The sequence below is a fragment of the Neovison vison genome, chromosome 4 (assembly GCF_020171115.1).
Source record: "Neovison vison isolate M4711 chromosome 4, ASM_NN_V1, whole genome shotgun sequence".
NCBI lineage: Eukaryota > Metazoa > Chordata > Mammalia > Carnivora > Mustelidae > Neogale > Neogale vison.
The window spans coordinates 230,499,631-230,525,344 of NC_058094.1; the positions used below are offsets into that span (position 1 = coordinate 230,499,631).

The following is a 25,714-nucleotide window of genomic DNA, read 5'->3' on the forward strand; positions in this document are numbered from 1 at the left end:
AGGGCGTCAGGCCACCTTCCCTCTGTCCTGGAGCTCCTCCCCCCACAGCCCACGGAGAAGCGGGCGGCTGCCGGTGCTGGTGGCAGGGTCAGAAGTCTGGGCGGTGTTCCGGGGGCAGGTAGGGTCAGGATGAGCTTTTATCTCCACAGATGAAAATGCCATCACTTGCTCTTCAGTGAAGACCTCCACTCGGGGGGTCTCACGAAGCCGGGGAAACGCAGTGCAAATGCACGTTTTTCTTCTCTCCACGTCACGGCTCCCATCAACCCCAAATACGGATGGTGTTCCGTGCCGTGGGCAAGGAGCCAGGCTGGGCGGCGAGGCTGACAACGTTGAGACGTGGGTCTGTCTCCGGGGGCGTCTGTGCATGGCGGTGGGGATGGCAGACGTTAACCCCGCCAGGCGGGAGGGCCTGACCCCTGCCGGGCCCCACTCCAGAGCATGCAGAACTAGTAGGTAACCACCTGGGACCCTACGAACCCCTGTCCTGGAACTGGGGTCTGCAAATGTTCTCTGGGAAAAGCCACAGCCGAGAGCTGAGGCAACCACAGAGCAGATGACGTGGCTGAGCGCCAGGAGGCTGGGGGCCGAGGGCCGCAGCTGGCCACTCCTGAGAAGGCGTGAGGCAGGGCGTGGTTCATGGGGCAGGGACAGGCCGGCACTGGGCAAGGGCTGGAGCCCCGAAGAGCCACTAGCATCGGCGCCGTAAGCTCTCCCCAGAAGAGGGAGGATCGTCAGGGATTAGGTGTGAGGGCAGGACGGGGCAGGCAGCCGATGTGCAGGGGCGTGGGCAGGGGTGATGCCGGCAGGCTTCTGCTGGACAGAAGGCCTCTGTGCAGCAAGTGCCCTGGGCTCTGGCTCCCCTGCCTTCCCCTGCAATGCTGGGGTCCACGAGAGCAGGAAGGCGATGGTCCTGGTGGGGAGGGGGCACAGGGGGCTGCTCCGGTGCTGTCCATGTGGGCCCGCCCCTCGGCCCAGGTCCCCGCGGCCATCGGAAGCCCAGGGCGTCTCTGCTGCCCCTCTCTGGCCCAGAGAAGGGAAACCCCACCCCCGCAGGAAAGCGTCTGCTGGTGGCGATGGCTGGGCCCAGGAGGAAAGGGTCCAAAAGTCAAGAAACTCGGGACGTGGGGACTCTTGACGGTGAAGGCTCAGCTCCGGTCACCACCGCTGAACCGGGTCGAGCCCAGCTTCACCCTAGATGGTCTCCTCCAGCACGCGTCAGCTGAGCGGGACGCGGGTTCCCTGGTGACGTCAGCGTGGCTGTGAGGTCGGGGAGGCGTCCCGACCCGCCGCTCCGGGCCCAGGAGGGGTCATAGCAACGCCCCTGCTGAAGATGGTCTTCTGGGCTTTCCTGCTTGCTCTCCTGGGCTTCGGACGACTGTGCTGACCCGGCGCAAACTGCGTTTCCGTGCAGCAGGCATCACCGTACCGGGCGCGTCCACGCAGGGGGAGGTGCGGGCGCCGAGGTGGGCCCTCCCTCCCACGCTGCCCTCCTGCGATGTGAACGCCGCGAGCCGCCGCTGACTGTCAGCTGCCCAGGCTTCCTTCCTTCTCCCCGCCCTCACGTACACGTCCAGGGCGCCACGGTGGCCCACGCGTCCCCCACCCGTGGCGGAAGAGGTGCGGTCGCATGTTCTGGCGCAGCACCGGGGCGTCTGACCCGGTCAGCACGCTGCCGCCGTCCTCACACAGTATGCCGTGACCGTCCAACGCCACGAGACACCGCTGTCCGCTCCTGGCCAAAAGGATGACGCTGTGTCACCACCTGCGGGCACGACGTCTCGGCCTCCATGCGTCCAGCCACACAAAGACAACAGCAACGAACAATCCCTTCAGCTTGACTCCTGTCTCCCACCGAATCTGTCCGACCTCACTTGCCGCTGCCGCGACCTCGCCGTGTAATCGCTGGCCCGCTATCTGACGAAGGAGGAGCCCGGGGCTTGCCAAGACCCAACGACCGCCCAAAGTCTTGGAGCAGGAGAGCAGAACAGGGACAGGGACCCAGGCTCTGGAGCACGCCCCGTCCTTCATGGTCCTCCCTCCCAGCCGCCACGTCACAGGAGAGCGGCCAGAGCTCAGGGCCCCGGAAAGGGCTCTCCCCGGCTCACACCTGACGGTCGCCTACAGCCAAACACCCACGCGGACGCACGGGGCTGAGTAAGGAAGCCGCACTGCCCTCGGCTCCACCGGATACCTCCGCCGTGGAGGGGTCCCACGTCCCCCAGCTGAGCCCTTTCTGTCCCCATGGCTGACCTGCTGATGGCCCACGACCTCCGTGCCCGTCACAGCAGGTGGGAAAGGTGCCCTGCTGCACGTCACCGTGTCTTCCTGGGGGGAGGTGTCCCAGGGCCAGTGTGGGTGCCAGCCTTGCTGGACCAACTCCCAGGTTCACTTTCAAGAAAGAGCCCTCAGAGGCAAGCGTCGCAGGCAGGAAGACGAGGTGGCTGATGGACGGGAACATGCCCTACGGGCACGGAGCCAGCCTCTGCAGGGGTGCTGGCCGGCACCATCGGTCGGGGACACGTCTCGGGCAGAAGGACTTCTCACCCAAGTGCCAAATAGACTCAGGCTGGTCCCAAATGCCAGGGCCTGTTCCCCCACGCCCCAGGCAGCTCTGGCTCCCACACCTTCTGGACCCTCTGTCCTTCCACCGAGAGGTCCTCTCCCGAGTCCGAGTCCCGGCATCTGCAGGACCTGCCCGGGGGCCAGCCGGTGACAGTTTGCCAGCCCGAGCACCCTGCACGGCAGGCACGTGCTGATGGGCTCTGCAGCTCGAGGGGCCCATGTGCCACACGCCCGCCGTGCAGGAAACACATCTACCACGGAGCCTCCTGAAGCAAACACAGGGGCAATCCACGGGCTGAGTGCACCTGTGCGCTGGTGGGGACGGCCACCTGCACCAAGAGGCCCTCCTGTCGCCCCAGTGGGAGCCGCTGAGGGACAGGCACTGAGGGCTGCGCAGGGAGAGACTGGACCCGGAGGGGCCACGAGGAGGCCGTGCACCCAGCTGCTGCGAAGCCTCAGATGCGGGCACGCCGGGGACTCACGGGGAAACGGGCGCAGGCGTGCTGGGGCCAGGCGTGGACGGGCAGCCCACCCTGAACTAGAGCCGCCTCTGCTCAGCTGTCCCCGTTGCCATGGGGACTGCGGTTAGTGAAAGAACAGCCAGGAAGGGAGCTGCAGACGGCCTGCGGGAGGCCCAGGCCAGCGCAGTGGCTGATGGAGCTGAGCTGGGAGGCTTGTGCCCGGACGACAGGTCCCACGAGCTGCTTCCTGCACGCAGGCAGGGGAACACCCCAGACCCCTCCCCGTCTCCTCACCTGGGAGCCTGTCTTGAACAACGTCCTTACAAGCTTCCTGTAGCCCCATGGCCACATTTTCCAAACAAGACACCTCCTGTGTAGGCACGAGCTAACAGTCTCACGCGAAGACGTGAGAAACCCACGCGGCCAGAAGAGAGACACCACCCGAGCTGGCATGCCGCCCTGTCCGCAACCTGAGCTTCCAGCCGGGGCATGCCTGAACAGACAGCGACCAGCCCCCAGCAGCCCCGATCTGCACGTCACGTTCCAGGGGCACCTTGACCCACACAAATCACCTCCCCAACCCCCGAAGCAGCTTCCAGGGGCTCGGGCCGCCCCCTTTCCTCTGTTTCCCTCGCCCTGCACCCTGTCTCCTGCCGGTGGAGCCTATTAAAGCTGTGGGCTGAGGGCGGACCAGGCACCTGTGCCCCGTCACACTGTCAGAGCCAACACTGCTCAGACCCGCACGGCCGTCTCCGAGGCGGCGACCTCCCTTCCCCAGCCGGTCCGGCCGGCTCCGTGGCCGACACACGGTGCAGTGTGCCCGGTCATGCCATGCCGGTGGCTTCTCCACTCACTCGAAGTAAAGGCCCACCGATGCGGGCTCCCCCAGATGCTGATCTGGATGAGGATTTTCTTTGGCGAAACTCGGAGAGCCGTGGGCAGTGAGGGGGCACCGTGGGACATCGGCCGTCAAGAGAGGGCTGTGCTCGGAGAGCTGACCGGCCGCACTCAGCTCGCATGAGGCAGACTCGTCGTCAACTGCTCGTGTGCGGCCGTCGCGGCCATCCGTGATGACACACCTCCGCCACGTCCCGGGAGCGGCTGCTGGGCTCCAGCCTCCGCAGCAAAGGGCCGTGCCGGGAGCCGGGAGCAGTCTGAGCCGCTGAAGCCGGTGCCGCCCCCGTCTCACGGACACGGACCGGGAAGGTAGGGCTCTCCAAGTCCCCACAGCCTGGTGGCCACCGAGCGCGCCCGGGCCAGGGCACCGAGCGCACCCGGGCCAGGGCACCGTGCCTCAGGACCCCACTCCCGGCGACAGGCAGCTTCTCTGGCCGCGTGTCCAGCCCACCTGGAGGGGTCTGTGTCCCGCTGTAGAGATGGGAGGAAGCACTGATTCCACCGCAGCGTTCCTCACGAGACGCCGGTGCGCACGTACAGCTTGCTGGTGAAACCAGACGACTTCCACCCGCCGTGAGAAGGCCAAGGCCGGACTGGGCAACGTGCTCAGCAGCTCGGTCAGCAGCAGAGCGAGACGGACAGCTCGGGACCCGTGGCCTGCACAGCACAGCCGACCCTCCAGCCTCGGGAAGCCCCCGCCAGACACGTCTTGCCCGCGGCAGGAGCAGACGGGAGGCCCAGCTGGCAGGCTGGTGGTCGAGGCCTTTCCAGTGGGTGCGGAAGGTGTGGGGCTCTGGTTCCCGTCCAGCCCCCGACAGAAGCTGCTGGCCCATGGAAGCCTGAGGGACAGTGGGACGCGGACCAGGAGCCCCCGTGACCCCTGGGTCCCAGGGAGCACAGAGTGACTGATGCTGTCAGCGGCAGGAGGGAGGCTGCACGCCCCGCGGAGCAGATGCCACCCCGGCAGGGAGACCTGCCCCTCCGTGGAGGCGTCCGTCCCACGCAGCCTCCCTCAGTCCAGCAGCACGGGGCACGTGACGGTAGGACACGGGTTCTGCTGTCCGGTCAACGCGCCCCGAGTGCCGTGCGTGCACCCGCACACCGGTGACCACACATGACACCCCTGTGGCGTCCACTCATTACGCTCAGGTGAGGCCACAAGGAACCCGTCCGGCACGGGCTCAGACTACAGACGCGGCTCCAGAGTCCTCCCCAGCTGGGCCGACCAGCACTGCCCTGCGCCCAGCACACACGCGCCACACGCCGAGGCACTTACCTGCTGTCTACCGTGGAGAGACGGGGCCAGCGCCCTTCTCTACCCTCACCCTCCGCAGCTCTGGGAGGCAGCGGCCACCAGGTCCTCATTCTGGGGCCGTCGAAACCCCCGTCCACCTGCCTCATGAGCTACACCAGCCCGCTGGGGCCAGCCTCACCATCAGCGCCCTCCAGGCAGCCCCGGTACGTGCCTGTCCCCTCGCACCCTCCCCGGCTCGGACAGCTGCTGCTTCATGCCCCAGGGTCTGCTGCAAGGTCGCCGGGCCTGTCCGAGGTGGCTGCGAACAGCTCCTGCGCCCGCCCACTTAGCCGCTGTCTCTGCAGAACACGGGCTACTGAGGGCAGTGGTGTGAGTGACGGACAGTGGGCGGTTTCCGTCCGCGCCCATGGCATGTTACCACGCAGGAGCCGCGCCGTACCCTGCAATGCCAGGTCAGGTACTGTGCGGTGCTGGCCACAGGGCCGCCTGCGACACTCGGCCTGGTGACGCGCGGCCTCGCCGCAGTACGTCCCCTGTGGGTGCTGTCTCCTGGCTCCGACAGCATCTCGGCTCCGGAGCAGTGCCTGGCCGGAGATGGTACCAGCAGGCCTCAGGTGAGTGACTCGGGGCTCAACACGGAGCCGGCGAGGACAACCCGCTGACTCGCTGACCCTGGGCGTGGCTTCCTCACCGACAGCGTGGTGCCCTCCTAACCCGGGTCCCACGGGAGCCCACGGCCTAGCGGGAAGCAGGCCTGGCCTGGAACTTGTCCAGGAGCTCGGCTCAGGCCAGGAGCACCGGCATGTCCACACCGGGTCACTTCCCAGGGCATCCACCCCCCACCCCGGGCCCCTGAGCTCCAGACCTCACGCCTGCGTCCACTGCACTCCAACCCCAGCAGCCTCGTTTCTGAGTCCTGTCCTACGGTTTGTCCTACGGTTTCTGAGTCCTGTCCTACGGTCTGACCCCTTGCCTCCTCGGCATCTGATGGGCGACGCGTGCTGGTGCACCCGGATGGGACGGCATGTACTTGGGCCGGCTCATGCGGGACTCCAGACTCCGGGCTCATCCCAATGCCGCGTGGGCTGGTGGGTGTCAGGAGGGAGCTGGCCCTGGCCCCGCAGCGAGCCCCCAACCACACCTGCCGGCGACAGAGCATCACAGACGCCCCGCTCGGCGCAGACGGCAGGAGGACGGGCAGAAGCGAAGGTCACCACCGCCGCAGTGCGGAGAGGATTGTGTGCCCAAACCTCACGGCATGAAGTTCCTGACGTCTCCAAAATGCAGAATGTCTCCCCAAAGGCAGTGTGTGCTGGCCAGAGCAGACTCACTTGCTTCAGTTGCTAGAACCGCGTCTTTGTCCCCCGTGCATCCCGCCGCTGGGCTGCGGGGACAGCTCCGGACGAGACCCCCCAAGCCACCCTGGCTTCCCGCCCGGCAGGAGCGAGGACAGCGGCTCTGACCGGACAGAGTTCCTCTCGTCCCCGGAAGTGAGAGTCGTGCGTTACAGCCAAGCGCGTCAGAGCTGATTCTGCCCTAGGGACAGAGCCTTCCGCTGCTACCCACACGGATGCCTCGAAGGGGGTGGTTTCGTGGTCTCCGGGCTGCACAGGACGGAAGGTTTCTCAGGATGTTCAAAGGGGTCCGCGGCCTCTTCCTACCCTTTGCTTTTGGAGCGTCATCTCAGTCCCGTCAGACAAGCTCAGCTCTCCCGTCGCAAGCCATCAGGGACGTGGGACAGAGCCGTGGGACTGGAGGACAAGCCGCCTTCTCCGTTCCCCAGCGACCGTCCTGAGCTCCACTTCACGCTGAACCCGCCGTCTCCGGCCTCCGACCTCTGACCGGCCACCCTGTCCTGTGCAGGACACCCGTATCCCCCGTTCTTGCTTCCATGCCTTTGTCCCCTGCCCGGGCAGCTTCCCCCGTGGGCCTTGTTCTGGTGTTCCACAGGCCTGGTGGATGCTGAGGCAGCCACCTCGCCCTCCCGCGCCGTCCACTGCCCGCACACTCCCTACTGACCTTGTGGGCAGGCCCTTGCCCATCCACTGGGGCCCCACAGGCTGGCCACGCCTGGCGACCCCTCCACCTGGCACTGTCCAAAGCCACTGGGCCAACAGCAGAACCAGCACCGGACCCTCAGCCAGGCTGGTGTGCGGGCGGCGGCCAGCTCGGCCGGAAATGACCGCCGAGCCCGTGCCCTCCCTCCTGCCGTGGGTGGGTCAGCGAGCCCCCGCCCCGCCGGGAGCACCCAGCTGTGCCCCCTCACCGCACAGCCCACCGGCTGCTCTGGCCGGAGCCTCTCCATCCGGGTGGTGAGAGCTCCAAGAGCGACACCGGCCTGCGTCAGGACCCGGACTCCATCTCAGGGACGCGTGCGGGACCTCGTGACCCTGCAGCTCTATTCGTTTCTCGCAGGCGCCTCGTTCCCCCACACGAACACAAACTTCCTACCAAGTGGGCCCTTTCTAACATCTCCAGGGCACCCTGCTTATTTTCCCCCGAAAAGACAACTTCTTTCCACACGAGGTCCACCAGGCTGTCTCACCCTGAGTAAGAAAGCGGCGTCCGCAGGCAGGTTCTGGCCACATGTGGCCGTGACACACACACAGCCCCCTGGACGCTGCTGGCTCCAGAGGCGTGTCCCCCGCGAGTGGCCCAAGGTGGACGGGACACGGTGATGTGCCACTCCTGCCGCAGCGGGGTCTCCCCTCCGCCTGCCGAGACCGGAGGCCTCCAGGTTGCAGATTCCTGTTTAGGCGTGGCTGTGGGGACACCAGGAAGGCAAGCCGATTCCCTCCGCCAGAGGAAGGCCAAGCCTGAGAGCTCCGTGCAGACACCGAAGACACAATCCCACACGCAAAGCGTGATTTGGGACTGAATTTGGATTCCAGCACCCAGCCCGTTCCCACCCTCTGTCCCCGGGGACTCTGTGCCTCGGCCTTTCTCCTTGCCGGCCCTCCTGTGACCAACCTCCCCTCCCCTTCCAGCCCACCTAAGACCCACCCAAGGCCAGCCACTCTGGACGGCCTTATCTGGAGAGGGACCTGGCACAGGGTCCTGTCTCTGAAAGACCGGCGAGGCTCCGCAGGCAGGCGGCTGTCCCCCGGTGCCGACGTCAGCCCACGGCCTGCGCGGTGCCGCGCCCGGCAGAGAACCTGAGGAAGCCGGAAGCGCTGACGTTCACGCGAGAGCGGCCGCTCGGACGGCTGGACCGCGTGTGTCCCGGACGGGCTCGGCTCACGGAGCCCGGCTGGACTCCGTTATGCGTCCCGGAATGAGCACGGCCGCCCGCCTGACGCAGACTCCAGGAGGCCGGGCAGCACGCCCTGTCGCGGGGGCTCTGGGGTCAAACGTCATGTGTACGGAGCACAGCTGTGCCGACCTCTGTCTGCAGTCTGCGTTCCAAGCCCCGAAACCCGCCCCCGAAGCCTCGGGGTCCAGGGATGAGCCCCGCGTGGGCATCCACGACGGCGTCCAGAAGGGACAGCCTCGCTCCCCTGCGTGCAGACCCTGCGTAAACCACAAGCAGGAAGCAACACGGCGGGGAGGAGACGCGCCAAGTCCTACAGACGCCGGACAGGTACGGGAGGACGGAGCCAGGCCGCAGCCACAAGGACTCGGGGAAAGTCCGCACGTCCTTGAATAAGGGGAGGTTTGAAATGGCACGAGCTGCCTCCCCAGCAAGATGACAGGAAGAACAGTGCCCCAAGGGCAAGCCTTCGAGGTTCTGTTTGGACGAGGTGAGCGGGCTGACCTGAAGGCCAGAGGGAGAGTGCGGCCAAAACAGCCGGCCCCGACACGGTCAGCGAGCGAGTCGAGCTGCCACCCGGCAGAAGCCCGGCCCCGAAAACCGAGCGCCCGGGCACCAGGAGAGGGTGGTCCACGCGGAACAGGTGATCTCGGGGGCAGGGCCACATACAAGGGCGCACCCCGCAGTGAGTTGCGGGAGCCCGGGGTTTGGGGTTTGGGGTGTGGGCAGCTGCAGAGGGGACGGCGAGCGTGCTTTCTGAGATGACGCTACTGGATGTTCTCCCAAAGGAGAAATGCAAAAACTTGACTGGAAACATGCTACTCAAGAATGAACCAAGGAATACCAAGGAGGTGAAGTAGGAAGGATTTCTCTGTCCTGCCTGATTCGATCAGAGGCCGCGGCCAGCAGGACGGACAGGAACCAGACGCCCGGCCGTGGCACCCCGCAGCGTGTGCAGGTAGGACTGTGGGCCCGGGAGGGAACGCTCACCAGTAACACACCGCCAGCGGCTTCTCCACACCCGGGGACACAAAAGCTCCTGGTTGTCAGTGCCCGCTTACTTCCCACGTTCACTGGCGCCTTGTGTCCACGCCGAGGTCGTGCATTCAGAAGGACGTCAAGGAAAGAATCACGGGACATGAGGAAGTGGCTCCAAGAGAAGGGGCGGCACACAGCCATCTCGACGGGCACAACGGACGTCTGGCTAGAGCCAACGCGGAGTTCACGGCAAGCCTGGTCGTGAGGTTTTGTACCATGTGCGTGAGGTCAGTGAGCAAAGCCCTTTGAAGCCCCATCAGTGGGCTGTGTCCCCCTCGCTAGTCGGGAACCCACGAGGGCCTCGAGCGTGGTGCCAGCAGGCCCCGGGGAGCGCACTGCGGCGACGCTTCTGCAGGAAGCGACCCCAGCAGGTGCCCGGCACCCACGGCCCCCCCCCGCCCTTGAGCAGGGCCTCCCGGATCGGACCACTCGGTAGCTTGCGACAAGGCCTCCGTGTCGCCGGGAAATAGGAAATCACAAAGAGTTCCTTTCCCTGAACACGCTCGGTGACCTCCTGTCTCCTCCCAGCCCCAGCGCCCTCGCAGCCCCGTACGTGGAGCGGGGCAGCCGCGCGACCACTGAACCCTAACAGTCACGAAGTTATTTTTCGTCCTCTTTTCCCTGCACAGCCGCAAGTGCATCCAGAACAGCCTAAAACGACTCACGACATAGACGAACTGATTTTCTGGAACTGTGCCCGTGTGTTGCCTCAGCTCGTACCGCTCTGAGCTCGCAAGGCTGTTGTGCCGCAAAGCCAGGTCTTCAGAAGGTGGGGCCGGGACACCCAAACGTCCACCTGTCGGCGGCCCCCCCTTGGCATACGGACTTTGGTAACAACACAAACACGTTAAAATGCCTAAGAAGCTGGATTTCGGGCAATCGACCTCGTTTTCCCGAGGAAGCAATGAAAGAAACAAAGGTTTCCTTCTTTCACTGACTCCCGGTCGGTGAGTGTGCGGTGCGGACTGTCCCTGAGACACGGCGGCCCTCCGTCTCAGCAGACCCCACCTGGAAAATGTTCCCTCCCAGCCCTGGGATGAATGGCCACTTGGAGAACAGCTGTGACGCTTCCGCCTGAAAAACCCCGTACCTGACGGGGGCTTGAATACGGCCGATTGCCCCTTGTGCAGAGCAGCTCGGATGGGAGAGTGCACGCGGGAGGGGAGGAGGGCGGTCTGAGCCACCGACACCGTCCTGTCCCGTTTCCAGAGGAGAGCGCTGTGACTGCGTCTGTAGGCCCTGCTGGGGCCTCCAAGCTGGGGGACACGCTGCCCAGCTTTGCCCAGTTACACCAGGCACTCTGGCCTCACTGTGATGCGAGGCACTGACATGAAGCCTGGGGCCCTCCTCAGAGCGGAAACCGGTCAGCTTGCTGCAGGTACGACATTGCAAGGAATGCACCCGTAGCCAAAATTACTGGCCTCTGGAATCATCACTTTCCCAGGAAGAGTTACTACTGGCACCAAGATATCCTACGGGTAACACTTAGCAACAACAAAAATGGGAGACCAGCGGCTCATCCCATGGGCTGAGCACGGGAGCCACGCCCCACCCCGGGGCAAACAACGCTGGCAGGGAGAGGGTCCTGCGTCTCCAGCCAGGCCAGCAGGAGTCACCGGGGCTCTAGAAGCAGAGCTGTGACCAAGTCCCTTTTTCTGTTAAACGCTCCCTATGGCACGGTCTTGGCCTCTGACAGACAGAAGCACACCATGCCCAGGACGCCGGGGACACCAAGAGTGACAGGTGGTCATTCTGTCCACTCGGGGGCCGGGGGCTGCCGCAGACCTGAGACCCTTGCACGCCGGGCACGAGCCTCTGTCTCCGAGGGAGCCGTGGGATCCCCGTCCTCCGCTGGCAGCGGGCGGGCCTCAGGACGACCACAAGGACCCACCCGTGCCTGCCGCCCCGGCCGCCCGTCTGCCCGTTAGATGGCGGGGTGCCGGGGAGACTGTGCCTCTCCACCCGGTGTGCATGTCCACGCAGAGCTGTGTCGACACGGCCTTACCTGTAGCCTGCACCACGTCCGCCGCCGTCAGGTTCCGGACACTGGCGCTCACTCTGAAGGTCACAGCCGGTCCCAGAACACTGGAAGAGACGAGAGAGAGAGCTCAGAACCGCCCCAGCATCCCGTGTGGCTTCTCTGCGGCCACGCGGAAAACACCCACACGCTCAGAGTGCGCGTGAGGCCGCTACCGCGGTGGGGATGACCTCCGGCCCACGGCGGACTCTGCCCCTCATTCGGTCATCCCACCGACCCCCTGTGCTCTTGGAGTGGAGCCGCAGTGTGTGGGACAAGTCCAACCGGCCCAGCCCACCAACAAGGACGAGCAGAGGTTCTCGCGAAGGAAACGGTCACGGTGACGGAGTTTAGCATCTGGCTCCTACGGGAGCACCAGGAATCAAAGGCAGAAAGAGCAGAGACGGTATTTCAAAACCTCTCTTGCCAAGAACCGTTTAAAAAACTTACCAAAGTCACTAAGAACTATTTAGTATAAAAATAACTAGCGGGGAATTGCCAGACAGGAATGATTAAAATCTTCAAAGCTTTTTAAATACTATGTTAAGTATAAGCTTGAAAAAATACATCACTTCTAAAATAATTTTATTCATCTGAAGAAAGAGGGAAGGAGGAGGGAGGGAATAGGAAGGGGGAGGGAGGGGGATGGGAGGACGAAGAGAAAATGGTGACAGGAAGGGGACAGAGCGGGAGGGGAGGCTAAGTGGACAGGGATGGGGGGGAGAGGGAGGGAGAGGGGAGAGGGAGAAGGGACAGGGACAGGAAAGAGGCAGGGAGGGGGAGCAGGGGACAGGGAAGGGGATAGGAGGCAGAGGAGGCAGGGGAGGAGAGGGCTGGTCCTCTAGCTGCCTGGGCTCCGGCTCCAGCCACCGGGACTCCTCACAGGAAGTGCGACCCTCCATCGGCTTCTCCCTCTTGCGAAGAAGATGCACAGTCCGGAGCTGGCACCCACAGGGCACAGAACGCCATGCAGCTCGCAGGGAGGGCTGTGTCCTCACCCCCCTGCACAGACGCCGCTGTGCCTCTCGGGTCCCAGAGGTAGTGGGTGCCGCTGGCCGAACAGGTGCCCTTCCCGGCGGTCACTGGGGGCTCCCGCCGCTATCTGCAGCAGGCACTGCGTCCCCCTGTCCTCCTTCGGCCCAGGACCTTTCACTATGCGTGGATTCACCGCCCGGAGCAGAACCACCGTGTGTCACCTGCTGGACTCCTGTGTGGCGGGGACGCCTAGCGTGTGCACCTGCTACATTCCAGCGCCGAGGAAACTCGGGACACCAGGGCCGTCCACAGTCTTCCCAGGGACGGCCACCCGTCCGGCCTCTATCAAGCTGCCTCCCTGCCCTGCAGGATGCCAGCTGCCCGCGGTCCTGACGCGGCCCCAACCCAAGCGCTAGTCTCCCACCTGGTCTCCCGCCGTCTCAGCGCTCGCCGGAGCCGTTCGCAAAGGCGCCGAGAGGGAGAGAGGTGCCGGGAGCCGTACGTAAGCCCGGGGGCGAGCAAAGAGCCAGGCCACGGTCAGCAGGAGCCACGTGGAGACGGAGGGGCCCCCGACACCTGTAGAACCCAGCCGGGGTGACTGCCCTGCCTCTCCCCACATCCCCGCTCATGCTCCCACCTTCCCCCCGTCGTCCACGCAGAGCCGAGCTGAGGCTCCCGGATGCCCTGTGATCTCCGCCGGGCCTGCTCTGGGCCTTGTGACCTCGGGGGCGCTCAGACGGGACCCGGGGTCCCCACTCTGGTTGGTGGCTCCTGGAGCGCTGGCTCACCTCCCCATGGGCTGGCTGCTGCATGAGGCCCTGCCGGGTTCAATCCTTGGCCGCTGCGGGGCCCACCATCGTTGTCGGAGGTTCCTGCGGAAGACTCGGTACCGCCTCGGCCCAAGGACACCTCCTCCAGGCAGTCCCTGGCCCTGCACCCACAGCTCTGTGCAGCAGCTGCACATGGCCCAGGGACTGCCTGTTCCATTTCTTTGTACAAAAAATGCCCACACGGCCCTAAAGTTCTGCTGAAACTCCCTGAAAATGCCACCACGTTCATCCTCTGTCTGGGTTCCCGCTGCCTGTGGCCGGAGCCCTGTCCTGGCCTGACGTGTCCCCAGGGGTGCCCTCCAGGCCTGCCCACTCCCTCCTGCCCACTAAGGCTAAGGGCCCCAGGTGGCTCTGCAGGCCTGTGTGTGACGCCGCCGGCCAGACGGCCCCCCTTCCGCTCCTGCTGGAGGCTCTGTCCCCAGAACGAGGCTGTCCCCACCTCACACAGGTTGGTTTTCCTGCTGCCCGACCTCCCCGGCTCTACCGCCTCTCAAGGTCCCTCTTGGGTTGACCCCACCACTTGCGCTCTGACCACAGTGGACCCTCCCCCAAGCGGACCGTGGGCAGGGCCAGGAGCGCACGCACTCAGCACACCGATGTTCCCGCAGGACGTCCGCAGCTTCCCGAGGGCAGCTGGCTCGGGGAGGGCGTGTAGGCTGTTGGCCAGCGCTGCACATACGCAGCAGGCAGCAGAGTCATGCCTGGGACGGAGTCGTGACACGGCGTGTCGCTGTCCTCTATGCCGAGAGGAGGTCCTCGTTAACACAACGGGCTTCACCTGCCGTCGAAGGGGCACTAGGACTTCGGGTCTCTGTGTGGTTTTGTAACGTTTCTCGCTGAATCTAAACATCCAAGAACTCACAGGCAGATGGCACTGCCCTCAGGTGCCCAGCGTTTTCTCTAAAGACGCTGCAGGCCTTCCTGGTTTTTGCTCACCAGGTCATGGAGAAGATCACAGCTCACCTGCCGCCGTGCTCCATGGAGCCAGTGAGAGATGCTGTGTGCCTCGGCCCAGCCAGTAGGGGACACATCTGACCTGGGAACGCGCCGGTGACCCAGCCCGGCCAGCATGGGATATACCGGACCTGGGACCATGCCCGTGACCCGGCCCAGCCAGCAGGAACACATCGGACCTGAGGCCACGCCTGGGACACGGGAAGCACTCCTGAGTGCCAGCTTCGCCATCACGGACACTGTACAAGGCAGGGAGGGCAGGTGCTGCCCCGTCCTGGCCCAGGCGCCCAGCCCGTCACCTCTTGGGCTCACAAGAGTCTCGTGAAGGCAGGAAAACCGACCCACAGAGCAGAGTCAGAGACGATCAGCCACCCGAGCCAGTGCCACGACAGGGACTCGGACCTGCTCTTCCCCGATGCCTGTCCTGACGTGCGACACGGACGTCCGCACGCAGGCCTCGCAGTGGCGACCCTATGTGTCATCCCCTCTGCTAACCCTTCAGCCTCACCGGGCTCCGTTCACGGCTGACGGTGGGGAGACCTGTGCTGGCCGAGGCTCTGACTTCCGTCCCCGTCGCAGCTGTGGTGTGAAGCCAATGCCCAGGGGCTCTGGGCAGCGTCCTGGGACACGAGGAAGGGAAGGGTGGGCAGGCGGGCAGGGGCGCAGGGTGTCCTGCCGGCCCTGGGCGCCTGGCTACACACCGGGACCACACAGAAGCTCCCTGAGCTCCCACCAGGGGCGTCTAAAACCAGAAGCTCCTCCACCGAGCACAGCTGGGTCCCGGGGGCTGCCGTGTGCCCTGGGCCTCCACTTGGAATCCGCCAGACCCCAGCCGCACCAGGATTTCTCGGACAAACGTTTGCGCGGGCACCAGGTCGCCCGGAGCCAAAGTACCACCCAGAGGAACCCGCAGGAACCCCTCCAAGTGCCGGTCCCTGTGGGATGCCAGCCCGAGAACCCGTCTCCCCTTCCTGCTTGGTCACCCTCCGAACTCACGCTAGCCTCTCGCGGTTACTTGCACTAACAGTAGTGCTTCCGGTCCGGGGCTGTTTGCCAGTCGTGGGTGGACACAAACGACTTCATCCAGGCGCTGGGGGCTCTGGCCGTCGGAGGCTTCCTCCCTTCCAGGGACGCGCGGGCTGGCGGCCAGGGGAGCCAGAGGCTGACGAGGCTGACGGGCTGCTGTGTCGGGAAGTGTTAGCGGTGCTAGACACGAGGGTACATTGAGCCGGGGCGTGCCCGGGTGGCTCCCCTCACTCTGCAGGGCCTCCTCCAGCACGGGGGAGGCCGTCCAGGCAGAATGTGCCCTCTCGGTCCGCAGCCGGCGGACCACTAGGAGTCTGTAGACGAAGCTCCCTGCTGGGCACTGCGGCTCCGCTGTCCATGCGCATCGCTTGGCCCTGAGGCCCACACAGAGCAAACTGTCCGTCTCTCCGGCTGTGGACAGGGATCAGCTCCTTCCCAGATCTGTGCAGGAATGACTTGCTGGCCGGTGGCTGAAGGAAGGCCTTGCCACGCTGCCCTTCGAACAAACCCATCACTGCGGTGGGCAGACAGAGCAACAGACAGACTCCCTTCCAGACGCAAGTTTCGTGCAGAGCGACAAGGTGAGTCGGTAGGTCTGGCTGTACCCGCTTCACGGCTGCGGGCAGGCACGAGGGCGTGGAGGCGTCTCGACCCACGTCTCCTGCTGGGAGGCCCTTCGCATCTCCTCTCTGGGCTTTCAGGCTTCCCGTATTCCGCGGGCGGGCAGGCGCGGGGCAGGTGCCGCCTCCCTGACACGCCGGGGGAGGGATTCCGGGAGCAGCGGCCGCCCGAAGCTGGCCTAGTGTCTGGTCCCGGGCCACCCCATGGCACAGGCCCGCACACAGCAGACGCTCAAGTAACAGTCAAAGACTGAGATCCACGACGGCAGAGCAAGGAGGAGAGTGGCCGGAGCCCAGAATGGACGCGGCCTTGCAGTGAGTCGGGGAGGGGCTTCGGGAACAGGTACCGAATGCCGCCGCTGCCACCTCAAGGACTGAGTCCGGTTCCCTGGGGAAGGAGTTCGGTGGCGCTTTCAGTGCAAGCTCCTAGAGCGAGCTGGGGAGGGTGAACTCTGCGGCACCTGGGTGGCTCTGTCAGTCGGCCGTCTGCTTCCCGCTTGGACCGTGATCCCCAGGGTCGTGGAATCGGGTCCCGCATCGGGCTTTCTGCTCTGTGGGGAGCCTGCTTCTCCCTCTAGCCCCCCCCCCCGCCAGCGGTCTCTCACTTTCTGATAAATAAAATCTTAAAAACAAACAGAAAAAGGATGAACTCCGAAGCAAACGGCCGCCTCCTAAAACCTTGCCGTCAGCAGCAGCAGCCACTTGGTGACGGCGTGGGCCCCGGGCCCCTCCCAGCAGGACAGACCCGGGGGTGCGGTGTCCTGTGGAGAGCCTGGAGCCAGCAAGAGCAGCGGCCCCTGCACCCGCCTGCGAGCACCCAAGCACACGCGGCTCGCAGACGGCCTCGGAAGGACGTGCAGGTCCGCGCCATGATGAGCTGCTATGGCTCCCGTGCTCCCGGCCCGGCTCAGCCCAGCTTCCTTGCGGGTCCCCTAAGGCAACGCCCCAGACATTCGCTCCCTGCTGGCTTCTGTCCGTGACACATCAGTGCCACAGACACGCTTGCGCCTGTTCTGTGCTGGGGGTCCCTGCAGGGCTGTGGACCACTGTGCTGTCCCACGTCCTCCGCTGGGAAGGGGCGCTCTAGACCCTTCCCTGGGGTCTGTCGGGGCTCAGTCGGGACTGTGTTCCCGTGTGGACAGCTGGACGGGGAGGAGGCCAGATGACCCTCCTGAGACCGGCTCATCTCACTTACCAGCGTCTCAGTCTTACCTCAGGGGCGAAGTCTTCCCCCCAGGCCCTGGGCATATAGGGGAGCCCTGCGGGCCTGCCACAGCCATCACAGAAAGCCTGCGTGCAAGGCTGGCCCTGGGCCCAGCTGGGACTTTGGCCATGGGTGGGGGGATGCCCGCCGTCCACCCCCAGCCAGCGGCGCTCCCTGCGCCTTAACAGCCCAGGCCATGTGGGATGCAAACGGGTGATGGGGGGTGGGGTGCCTCTGTCTTCCTCCTGGACCATGTGGCCTGGGCTGTCCTTACCGTTCCGTTCCCTCTGCATCTTCCAGTGCGTGGGGAGAACCGTCCCAGGCATCAGGCTGGCACAGAAAAGGGGCTTCTGTGTTCGTCAGAAACTAAAAATGGGGACAGATGCCTGCAGCCCTGCGAAGTCTGAGAAGCAGACACGACATCTACCATCCGGGTCGGTGGGAGAAGCCTTTCTCTTTCCTGTGAAAGTCACTCGTTAATAAATAATGAGAGTTTCTGGTGCAGAGCCCAACATTCCAACTTCATTGATACAAAAACTAGTGTTTAGATTAGGAAGAAATTACTGGAACCGACACAGAGGAGCCTCGCGTTACAGGGAACACCCGTGTTTCACCACGAAACAGAAAAATTCTGTTCTTTGGCTTTCAGGTTCTCATCCAGATTCCACCAGTAATCGTTGGAAACACGCTGCGGTACATTTTTGCTATTTGCCGACTGACGTAAGGTCAACGCACCTGTGGATTCGAGGACGCTGGACCCTGGCTCCCGGGGGAGCGCAGGGCTGGGCTCTGCCAGCCTCCGCTCACATCTTCACCACCCGGTCCGTGTACAGCTTGTCTGACGTGTGCACCGTGTGGACAGACCGTACTGCCTCGTGAACGCTGAACTCACCGCTTCTAGAGCGGCAGCTTCCCGACAATGACATTTTCTGCAAAGGCACAGCCCAGCCTTCTTGCGCGTGGGAACACCAGACTCTACGTGTGCGTGGGGGCCGTTTCCAACAGCGAAAGCCCAAAGACGTGGAGAACGTAGCCAGGAACAGTGACAAGCACGTGCTGACGCGTGGGCCGAGGGAAGAACGCAGCTGGAGTGTTGCTCGGGCTCAGCCGGGAGCACCAGCGTGAGACGCACCGTTCTTCTCCCTCTGCGCCGGTCCTCAAGCGACCGCAGAGGTGCCCTCCTCATTTCGGGCTTGCAAATGAACTTGCAAATACAGTGAGAGTCTACTGTGCTTCCTAGAGCCCGTGGACGCATGTTCACACACACCGATGACCTTACTGCTTTTGTCACGTTCTAGAACCTAAAACCGTTGCGAGAGCCTGGCCCGGAGTGGAAGGGGCTTGTGCTGCGCGCGCCCGTCCTTCCCAGCTGTGTGCTTCGGCGCACGACGCTCCTGCGCCTGCGAAGTGGGGATGATGATGGCGATCGGGGAAGGGGTGGGTGTCCTCTACACGGACCCCATCGGCTTCTGCCCCGTCCATCCAGAGCGGCCTGATGCCCCTCCGGTCTCTGCCGTGAGGTCCACACTCCCAGGCCTCCGTGGGCACCCACGGCTTCTGCATGCCACACTGCCTCGTCACGGAGGCGCTGTCCTCGGTCTGCAACAACGTGGTGGATACAAGGGGCAAGACCGGCGGCTTCTGTCCTGCCTGCACGGCTCTAGGATGGCGAGCTCACGATCGCCTACGCAGGGGTCTCCCGGAAGACCCGGCCAGAGCCCCACAGCCTGCCTGCCATGAGACGCTCTGCTCCGGGAGCCCCGATGTCACGTGACTCAGCGTTCCTGGAGGACCACAGCGTTCCTGGCAGCCCAGTCCACCTGCGCTGGAAGAAAGGCCACTAGGTGGAACCCACTGGCCCAGAGGTAAACCCTTCCTACTCCAGCAGAGACTGTCCCCAGGGTCTCAGCCCGGGAAAGCCCCCTGGGCACGCCCGTCCCGCGAGAAATGCTCCAGGGGCCCCTCCTGGACGCCGTCTTAGGAGAATGAAACCACACACCATCATTGGCGGTCGATTCCCTATTAGCCCAGAAATAATACAAAAAGAGACTTCCCTGAGACCTTGCAGCATTCACAGATTTTAAATTTCCTTTAACCATTTTCAGCAAACCGTATGTGTGCCCACAGATGAACGGGGTGTCTCAGCACCATTGTTCCAGCCAGGGTCATCTCCGTTTTAAAGACAAGTCCAAGTGGTCCTGAGCCCCGTAAAATGTTTCTACTTGGCAATTACTATTAATTCCATCTGATTCTAGGTGATGTTCATGTATTTATAAAGTAACATGCGCTTATGTGCTTATGACATATGTGATAACCACTCACTATGCTGACGATTACTCTTTACTTTTCAGTCCCAGGACAGGCTAACAAAGAACAAAGGAAACTTCTCGCATTTTACATTGACATATTGCTGGTTTTCTGGAATTTCCCCACCCATCACCTGCAGCTGGTGGAACACAAGCCCACGGTCCCTAACCTGCTGGGGACGAGATGTCTGCCCGCGTCCCTCGAGAAAGTCGTTCCGTAACATGGGGGAGTGACAGACGAGGCGGCGACACGGTCACGTGACTCAAGGTGACCTTCTGCTTGGTAACTGCCCTCGCCTGGCTCTCTAATTCCACCGGTTACAAGACAGGGAACTCCGCCCGCTCAGCCCGGCCCCTCGGGGAGGATGAGGAAGGAAGAGATTCCCTCATTAGATCCTGTCTCTCTTATTATCTAGCACCGGGCCCAAAACACAGAACAGGAAAAGTCCAGTCAACGGAGCACGCCGCTTGGCCAACATGATCTGGGTGGCGTCTCTCCTGCTTCCTAAGAGATCACACAAGACCCAGGAGTGCGTCTATCAGGCCAACCTGGGCAGCCTGCAGAGAAAACACGACTGATTTTCTGTATAAACCCCGGCCAAGCAGCCCATTGTCCTTAAACAGACACAAGCCTCAGGGACTAGATCTCTCGACTCTGGGGGATAATAAGATCACAAAGAGGGACCCGGGTGGCTCAGTTGTTGGGTGCCAGCCTTCGGCTCAGGTCATGATCCCAGAGTCCTGGATCGAGTCCCGCGCCGGGCTCCCTGCTCTCCAGGGAGCCTGCTTCCCCCTGGCCCTCGGCTCCCCTGCCCCGGCTTGTGGCCTCCTGCTCTCTCTGTCGCTGTCTCTCTCTAATAAAATCTTTTTTTTTAAAAAGCAAGCATATTTGGCAGCAACAGACAGCTGTAAAGTTAGTGTTGGGGCTTTTACAACTAACACAGACGTGAACGCTGCACTTTCAAATGACTCACGCTCCCGAGTTGTTTAGAAAGTTAAACTAAAATACTTCTGATAGAATATTTAATCAAATGTTTTCTACTAGCACGGGCTTGTCTGGGCTTAACGCGGTGACCTGTGCTTTGTCTCTTTGATCCTGGATCGGGGTAAAACCCGCACCACAGAAGGACAGAGTGGAGGAAAGGGACGGAGAGACGATGGTCACCGACAATGGATGACACACAGGTGACGGGGGTCGTACAGAAGGAGCCTGTGTCAATGCAAACACTAAGACTTTTTCTCAAAATCCTAACTACGGCTTAAGCATCTTTCTTAACTTTTCTCACCTATGGGCTATGCATTTGGTGAACTGCTCATTCTGTACCTTACTCATTATTAATTTAAAAAAACCCTAAAATGCTAATAAAGGACCCAAAGTTGCCCAATAAAATCTGCCAGTGGAATGGCTGAGTTGCTGGTGACAAACAGAGAAACAAAGCAGCCCCTGGAATTCTGGACCAAGGCTCCGTTCTGAAGCCTCAGAGAACCAGGCCGACGGCTTTTCATGCCTGGAGAGCTGACAGGAGCCTCCGGGCCGAGTTTCCCGCCGGCTGCGCTCCAGCCTGGCCCTGAGGCTCCTGACGCAGAGGCTCACTCCGTTTGGTTTCTCTGGTCATCACAGCACCGCGTGTCATGGCCCACAACGAGCCACCACGACACGTGGGGGCTGGTTTCCACGGCACCCTCTGTTGTGGCCACGTTATTCGTCCCCTGCCCTTCCTACGGGTTGTAGTGCCCACGTGCAAGGGGGGGAAGTCCTCCCTCCAGCTTTCTCGAAGGGACGGCTCCTGGGTGAGGTGTCCCGGCTTGTCTACACCGCAGTCCCGCGGACGTGAGCGCGCGCAGCCTCTGACGCGGAGAGCGTCTGGAGCGGGAAATGAGCCTTGCTCGGCTTTCCCGGGAAGACGAGGATGGCGCCGAGCAGAGACAAGCGGCCTTCACGGGCGAGAAATACAACGTGTACTTCACCACCTGTTCAGTTTTCAGTGTAAATGTAACTTCACTCACGTGTTTCGGTATTTCTTACTTTACATTTTAGTATTTTCATAGCACGTCACGTAGGGACCCCACGGAGGGCTGAGTAGTTGCACACTGAGCCCTGAGCGCCCACAAGGTCTCTGGCACTGGCACCGGGACGCCCACCGGAGCGTGCACAGTGAGGCGGGGCGAGCTTCAGCAGTCTGCCCGACATTGAGGGTCTCGAAAAGGCACCACAAACCCAAGCCACGTGGATCGATTCGCTCACTCCCTCACCCACCCCGCCAGTGAGCACACACCAGGCTCCGGCCACGTGCCGGACACCGTCCTAGGCACTAAGACACGTCACGGGGTAAGAAGCCTGAGCCGGGCCGCCAAGGAGGGCATCGTCTCCTGGGAGAGAGGAAGGCGCTGCTCTTCCCGATCAAAGAATCATTACAGGAACCACAGGCTCTGCAACGAAGCCCTGAATACAGAGGCGTCCAGTCCAACACGCAGTCCTACCGTCTCCCCAACGCCCGGCACTCACAGGGTCCGTGCCAGCCCGGGCAGAGGAGCCGAGTGCATCACTCTTGACCGTGAACGGACCGTGGTTCGGTGCTAGAGCAGATTAGTGACAACGGAAGTAACGCCTCACGGTACAGGCTGGCCGCGCCGGATGCAGACACGCGCGCAGGCGACGGAGCTTCACGGAGAGCCCCTCAGCCTTGGGGCCAGTTACGCAATGTGCGGAGCCTCCTCAGGGCAGGGTCCGCGGCAGAGCCCACAGCACTCCCGACCGCCCACATTGTACAGGTGGGGAGACTGAGGCCGAGAAAGGCTGTGTTTTCACTCTGCCCGTAAGCTCCGACGCCATTTCTCAGTAGGGAGGGGCCCAGCCGGTACTTGAAGGATGAATCTCTTCACCGACTGCACAGGGACTTGCCCGAATGAGAAAGGGCCGTCTGCCACCCACGCAGAACTGCCCCTCGCCAGCACACCCCCAGCGTGCCCCCCGCGGGCTCCTCGTCCGTCTGAACGCAGGGCTGGGGCCGTCGTCACGCGGCGACGTCTCCTTGAAGGCACCGTTCGCTGTCTCCAGCCACCCTGGGGGAGCCGGCAACCTGGCAGATGTACCCAGGCCACGGCCAGTGCTCCTGCCCCGGGAGGACGGGGGCCCCTTTCTGCTCCGTCCTTTCACGGAGGCATCCCGGGCCCAGGTGCAGCAAGGGGACGGCATCCGCCTGTGAACCCCAGAGCTCGTGGGCCGAGGACACCCAAGCTGGGGTACAGTCACCATCTCCCGGGCCCCCACAGGCTCCGGGTCTCACTGTGGAGGGCTCCTGGCTGAGTCATGCCGTATGTCCCCAGCGCAGTGTCTGTCACCACTGACCTGCGACCTCCTGGCACGTTCGCCAGATCATCCACAGCTTGTCACGACCAGGTTCCAACCCTGTGTCCCTCTTCAACCTCCTCTTTCCTGTCCTCGAGAATCAGAGAGACAAGACAGGAGCCAAGTAACCACAGTTCCGCCCTAGGAAACAGAAACTCCCGTGGATTCTTCCACTGTGAAGGGAGGGGCGGGGTGGGCGGGGGTGTGAGGCGTGGGAAGGGGGGAAGACATGGGCACCACATCCCTGCGACTCACGGACTGACTGGGCTGGGCACTACCACCCCAGCCCCCGGCACGAAAACCCTAAAGGGATGTGTCTGGGCTGCGAGTTCCTACCACCGCACCTTCAGCAGCCATTTCGAAAATCCAGAACGCTGTGTTTTCATCAATTCCGTAAATCACACAGATGGGAAACTAAACTGCCTCTTGCGTCAGGAGAAGGAGGCGAGATTGATCACAGAACGAGGCTGTCTTCCCGCGGCGTCCTCTGCTGAGCCCAGCCTTCTTGGGGCTGAGCGACAGCCTCGGCCGCAGCCCTCGGGAGCAGCGTGGACACCGGCCCCCACCGGACCACGGTCCCCGCAGCACCGCGCCCCTGATGGCCCCGGAGGGAGCTGCCCGCACATCCGTCAGTGCTGCTGTGAACAGCCGTGATTAGATTACAAAGCCCCCACCGAGGTTGCGGTGTGTCTGCTGCCGTAATTCCATCAGCATGCTAATGCTGTTTTAATGGTCTCTAATGATGTAATAAGAAATAATGGAATTTACTTGACAGCTACATAACCATTAACAAAACATATTAAGTACAAAATCTCTGGAAGCTCCGGCCTGTGCGGCCGCCTCCCTCCTCTATTCGAACAGTGCGCAACCCTGAGAACGTGCCAGGAGCTGCTCCCCAGCCGCCCCCTGCTGCGGCCTCCACTGGCCATGTCTGTCAGTCCGGCGCGTGCCTGAGCTCAGCATCATGCTGGGCCCCGGGAGTGACAGCGAGTGCACATGTGTACACCACGGCACACGCAGCACACGCTCGGGCACACGTGCACCAAGGACCCCAACGTGTGGGGCCGACACTAACTGTGGCACCGGGAGGGCCAGCCCTAGACTGGAAGCAGGAGCCATATTCAGAGCAGGGGAGACTGGGGACACCTCCAGCCGGGCGCGGCAGCCAGGAGGACCCTCTGGAGTGCTGGGCTCCCAGGAGTGCTACGGGAGGACCAGCCTTTCGCTGGCTTCAAGACATGGTGGCAGTGTCACGTTTGGCTCCACGGGACATCGGAAGCCCCCAGTTTTCTGACCAGGGAAGAAACTGTGGCAAAAGACATTCACAAAAGCTTTGGTATGGCCACAACTCAGCCAGAAAGTGCTCCCTGGAAACCCCCTGTGCCCTGGTTGTCCTCAGATACTACAGGGGGGCGGTGGGAAGGGCTGAAGCATGTGAGCACAGATCCCAGGGGAGGCCAGGGACGGAGCAAGGGCAGCCAGCTCCCGCCGGACATCCCCACAGGACGCTCCTGCTCCTGGGCTCCCCTCCCGCTGGACACCTCCCACCAGGTGCCTCCCCACTGGACACGCCCTTCACTGGACACCCCTCCCCAGAAGATGACCCTCCCCAGACCAAAAGCCCCTGCAGTCCTGAGATCCCCACCCCCAGCCCGCACCAGAAGCCCCTCAGTCCCAAAGCTTGCCACGCCTCACGCTGGCCTCTGGCCCTCCTGCCGGGGCCCTGAGACTCTGTTAGGGGCCTGTGAGCCTGGTTGAGGCTGTGGAGAAAGGGAGGTGACCGGAGGGCAGCATAGGAAGGGCAGGGCAGAAGACCAGCCAGACATGCGTGTTGACCTTGGACTCTCAGCTCACGTTCTCTCTGGGCATCACCTTCCTTCGGCAGGAAAGGACACACTCTCGCTGCTAGAAAAGCTGTGGCCAGGTGCTCGGCGGTCGCCTGCCACGTGGACGGCTCAGTCCCACTGCGTTCGGCAGGCTGGTCTGCGGGGCCTGCCCCGGGGGGCTTCCGGCCTGGCCCAAGCACGGCTCCCCTCCTCGGTGGCGGGCTCCGGGTCACAGCCACCTGGGTCACCTCCGGCCGGAAGGCGCCCCGGCTGCTGCGGACGCTCCCAGCCCCCGAGCTCCCACCTGTCCTGAGGACGGCCCTCCTCCCAGACCGTGCTCTCGGCAGCTGGGGCCCAGCCCGTGAGGCACACACACCTCCACTCCCGACCAGCAAGCACGGGCGGGGGCCCCAGTCTCCCCCCGGGCAGGGACCTCTGCCTTCTGCCTGGTGCACACTCACCAGAGCTCAAAGGGAAATCACGAACACGCAATAAATGTAGGCCCCAGTGGGGCCAGGCCCAGTTTCACCTCGAAGCCTGTCCATGGGGTTTCTCTTGTCTGATGCTCTCGATAAGGGGCCTGAGCTGTGGTGACGTTCTCCAAAGACTCAGTCCGCCCTGGCCACTCCTAGAGCACCTCCCGGAAATGCAAAGTCTTGTTATTACTTCCAGTTGCTCCGGGATGCTCTCGCCTCTAGTGAAGGAAGCGGGACTCGTTCAGCCACTGTCCCCGCAGTGATGTGTCCGCGGCACAAGCCACTGAGTCTCAGGGGCCAGATTCGGCGTCTCCTGCTTGTGGGCGGAGGGGTGAGGACCGCCCCGCCGTGGCTGGGGGGGTCACGTTGGTGCAGGCCCTGGGCTGGGTGCCTGATGTGAGCGTGGCAGGGGCCTTGGGGTCACCGGTGAGGACCACAGACCTCCATGTGGGGAGCTCAGGAAACTTCCCTCCGCTCCTCTGAAGGGAACGGTCAGCACCTCCAGGTCAGCCGTGGCTCTCCTGTGTGATCTGTTCAACTGCACCTGTACAGACTGTGCCCTGGGCAAAGGGCCCTGTGGGTCTCCTGAGGGCACACCGCGTTTCCGAGCCCAGCAGCCATGCCTCCTTCTGCAGGGTTGCAGAGGGACGGGCAGAGACGCCTGC

At 63.2% G+C, this 25,714-nt stretch overlaps 1 protein-coding gene across 1 annotated transcript in view; it reads right to left on the minus strand.

The window, feature by feature from the left end:
- PTPRN2 (protein tyrosine phosphatase receptor type N2) overlaps window positions 1-25,714 on the minus strand; it is a 514,367-nt gene that overhangs the window by 354,451 nt on the left and 134,202 nt on the right. Inside the window, exon 19 of the mRNA XM_044247045.1 lies at window positions 11,472-11,551. Within this exon, the coding sequence (XP_044102980.1) occupies window positions 11,472-11,551 (80 nt within the window). The remainder of the gene's footprint in view (window positions 1-11,471; window positions 11,552-25,714) is intronic.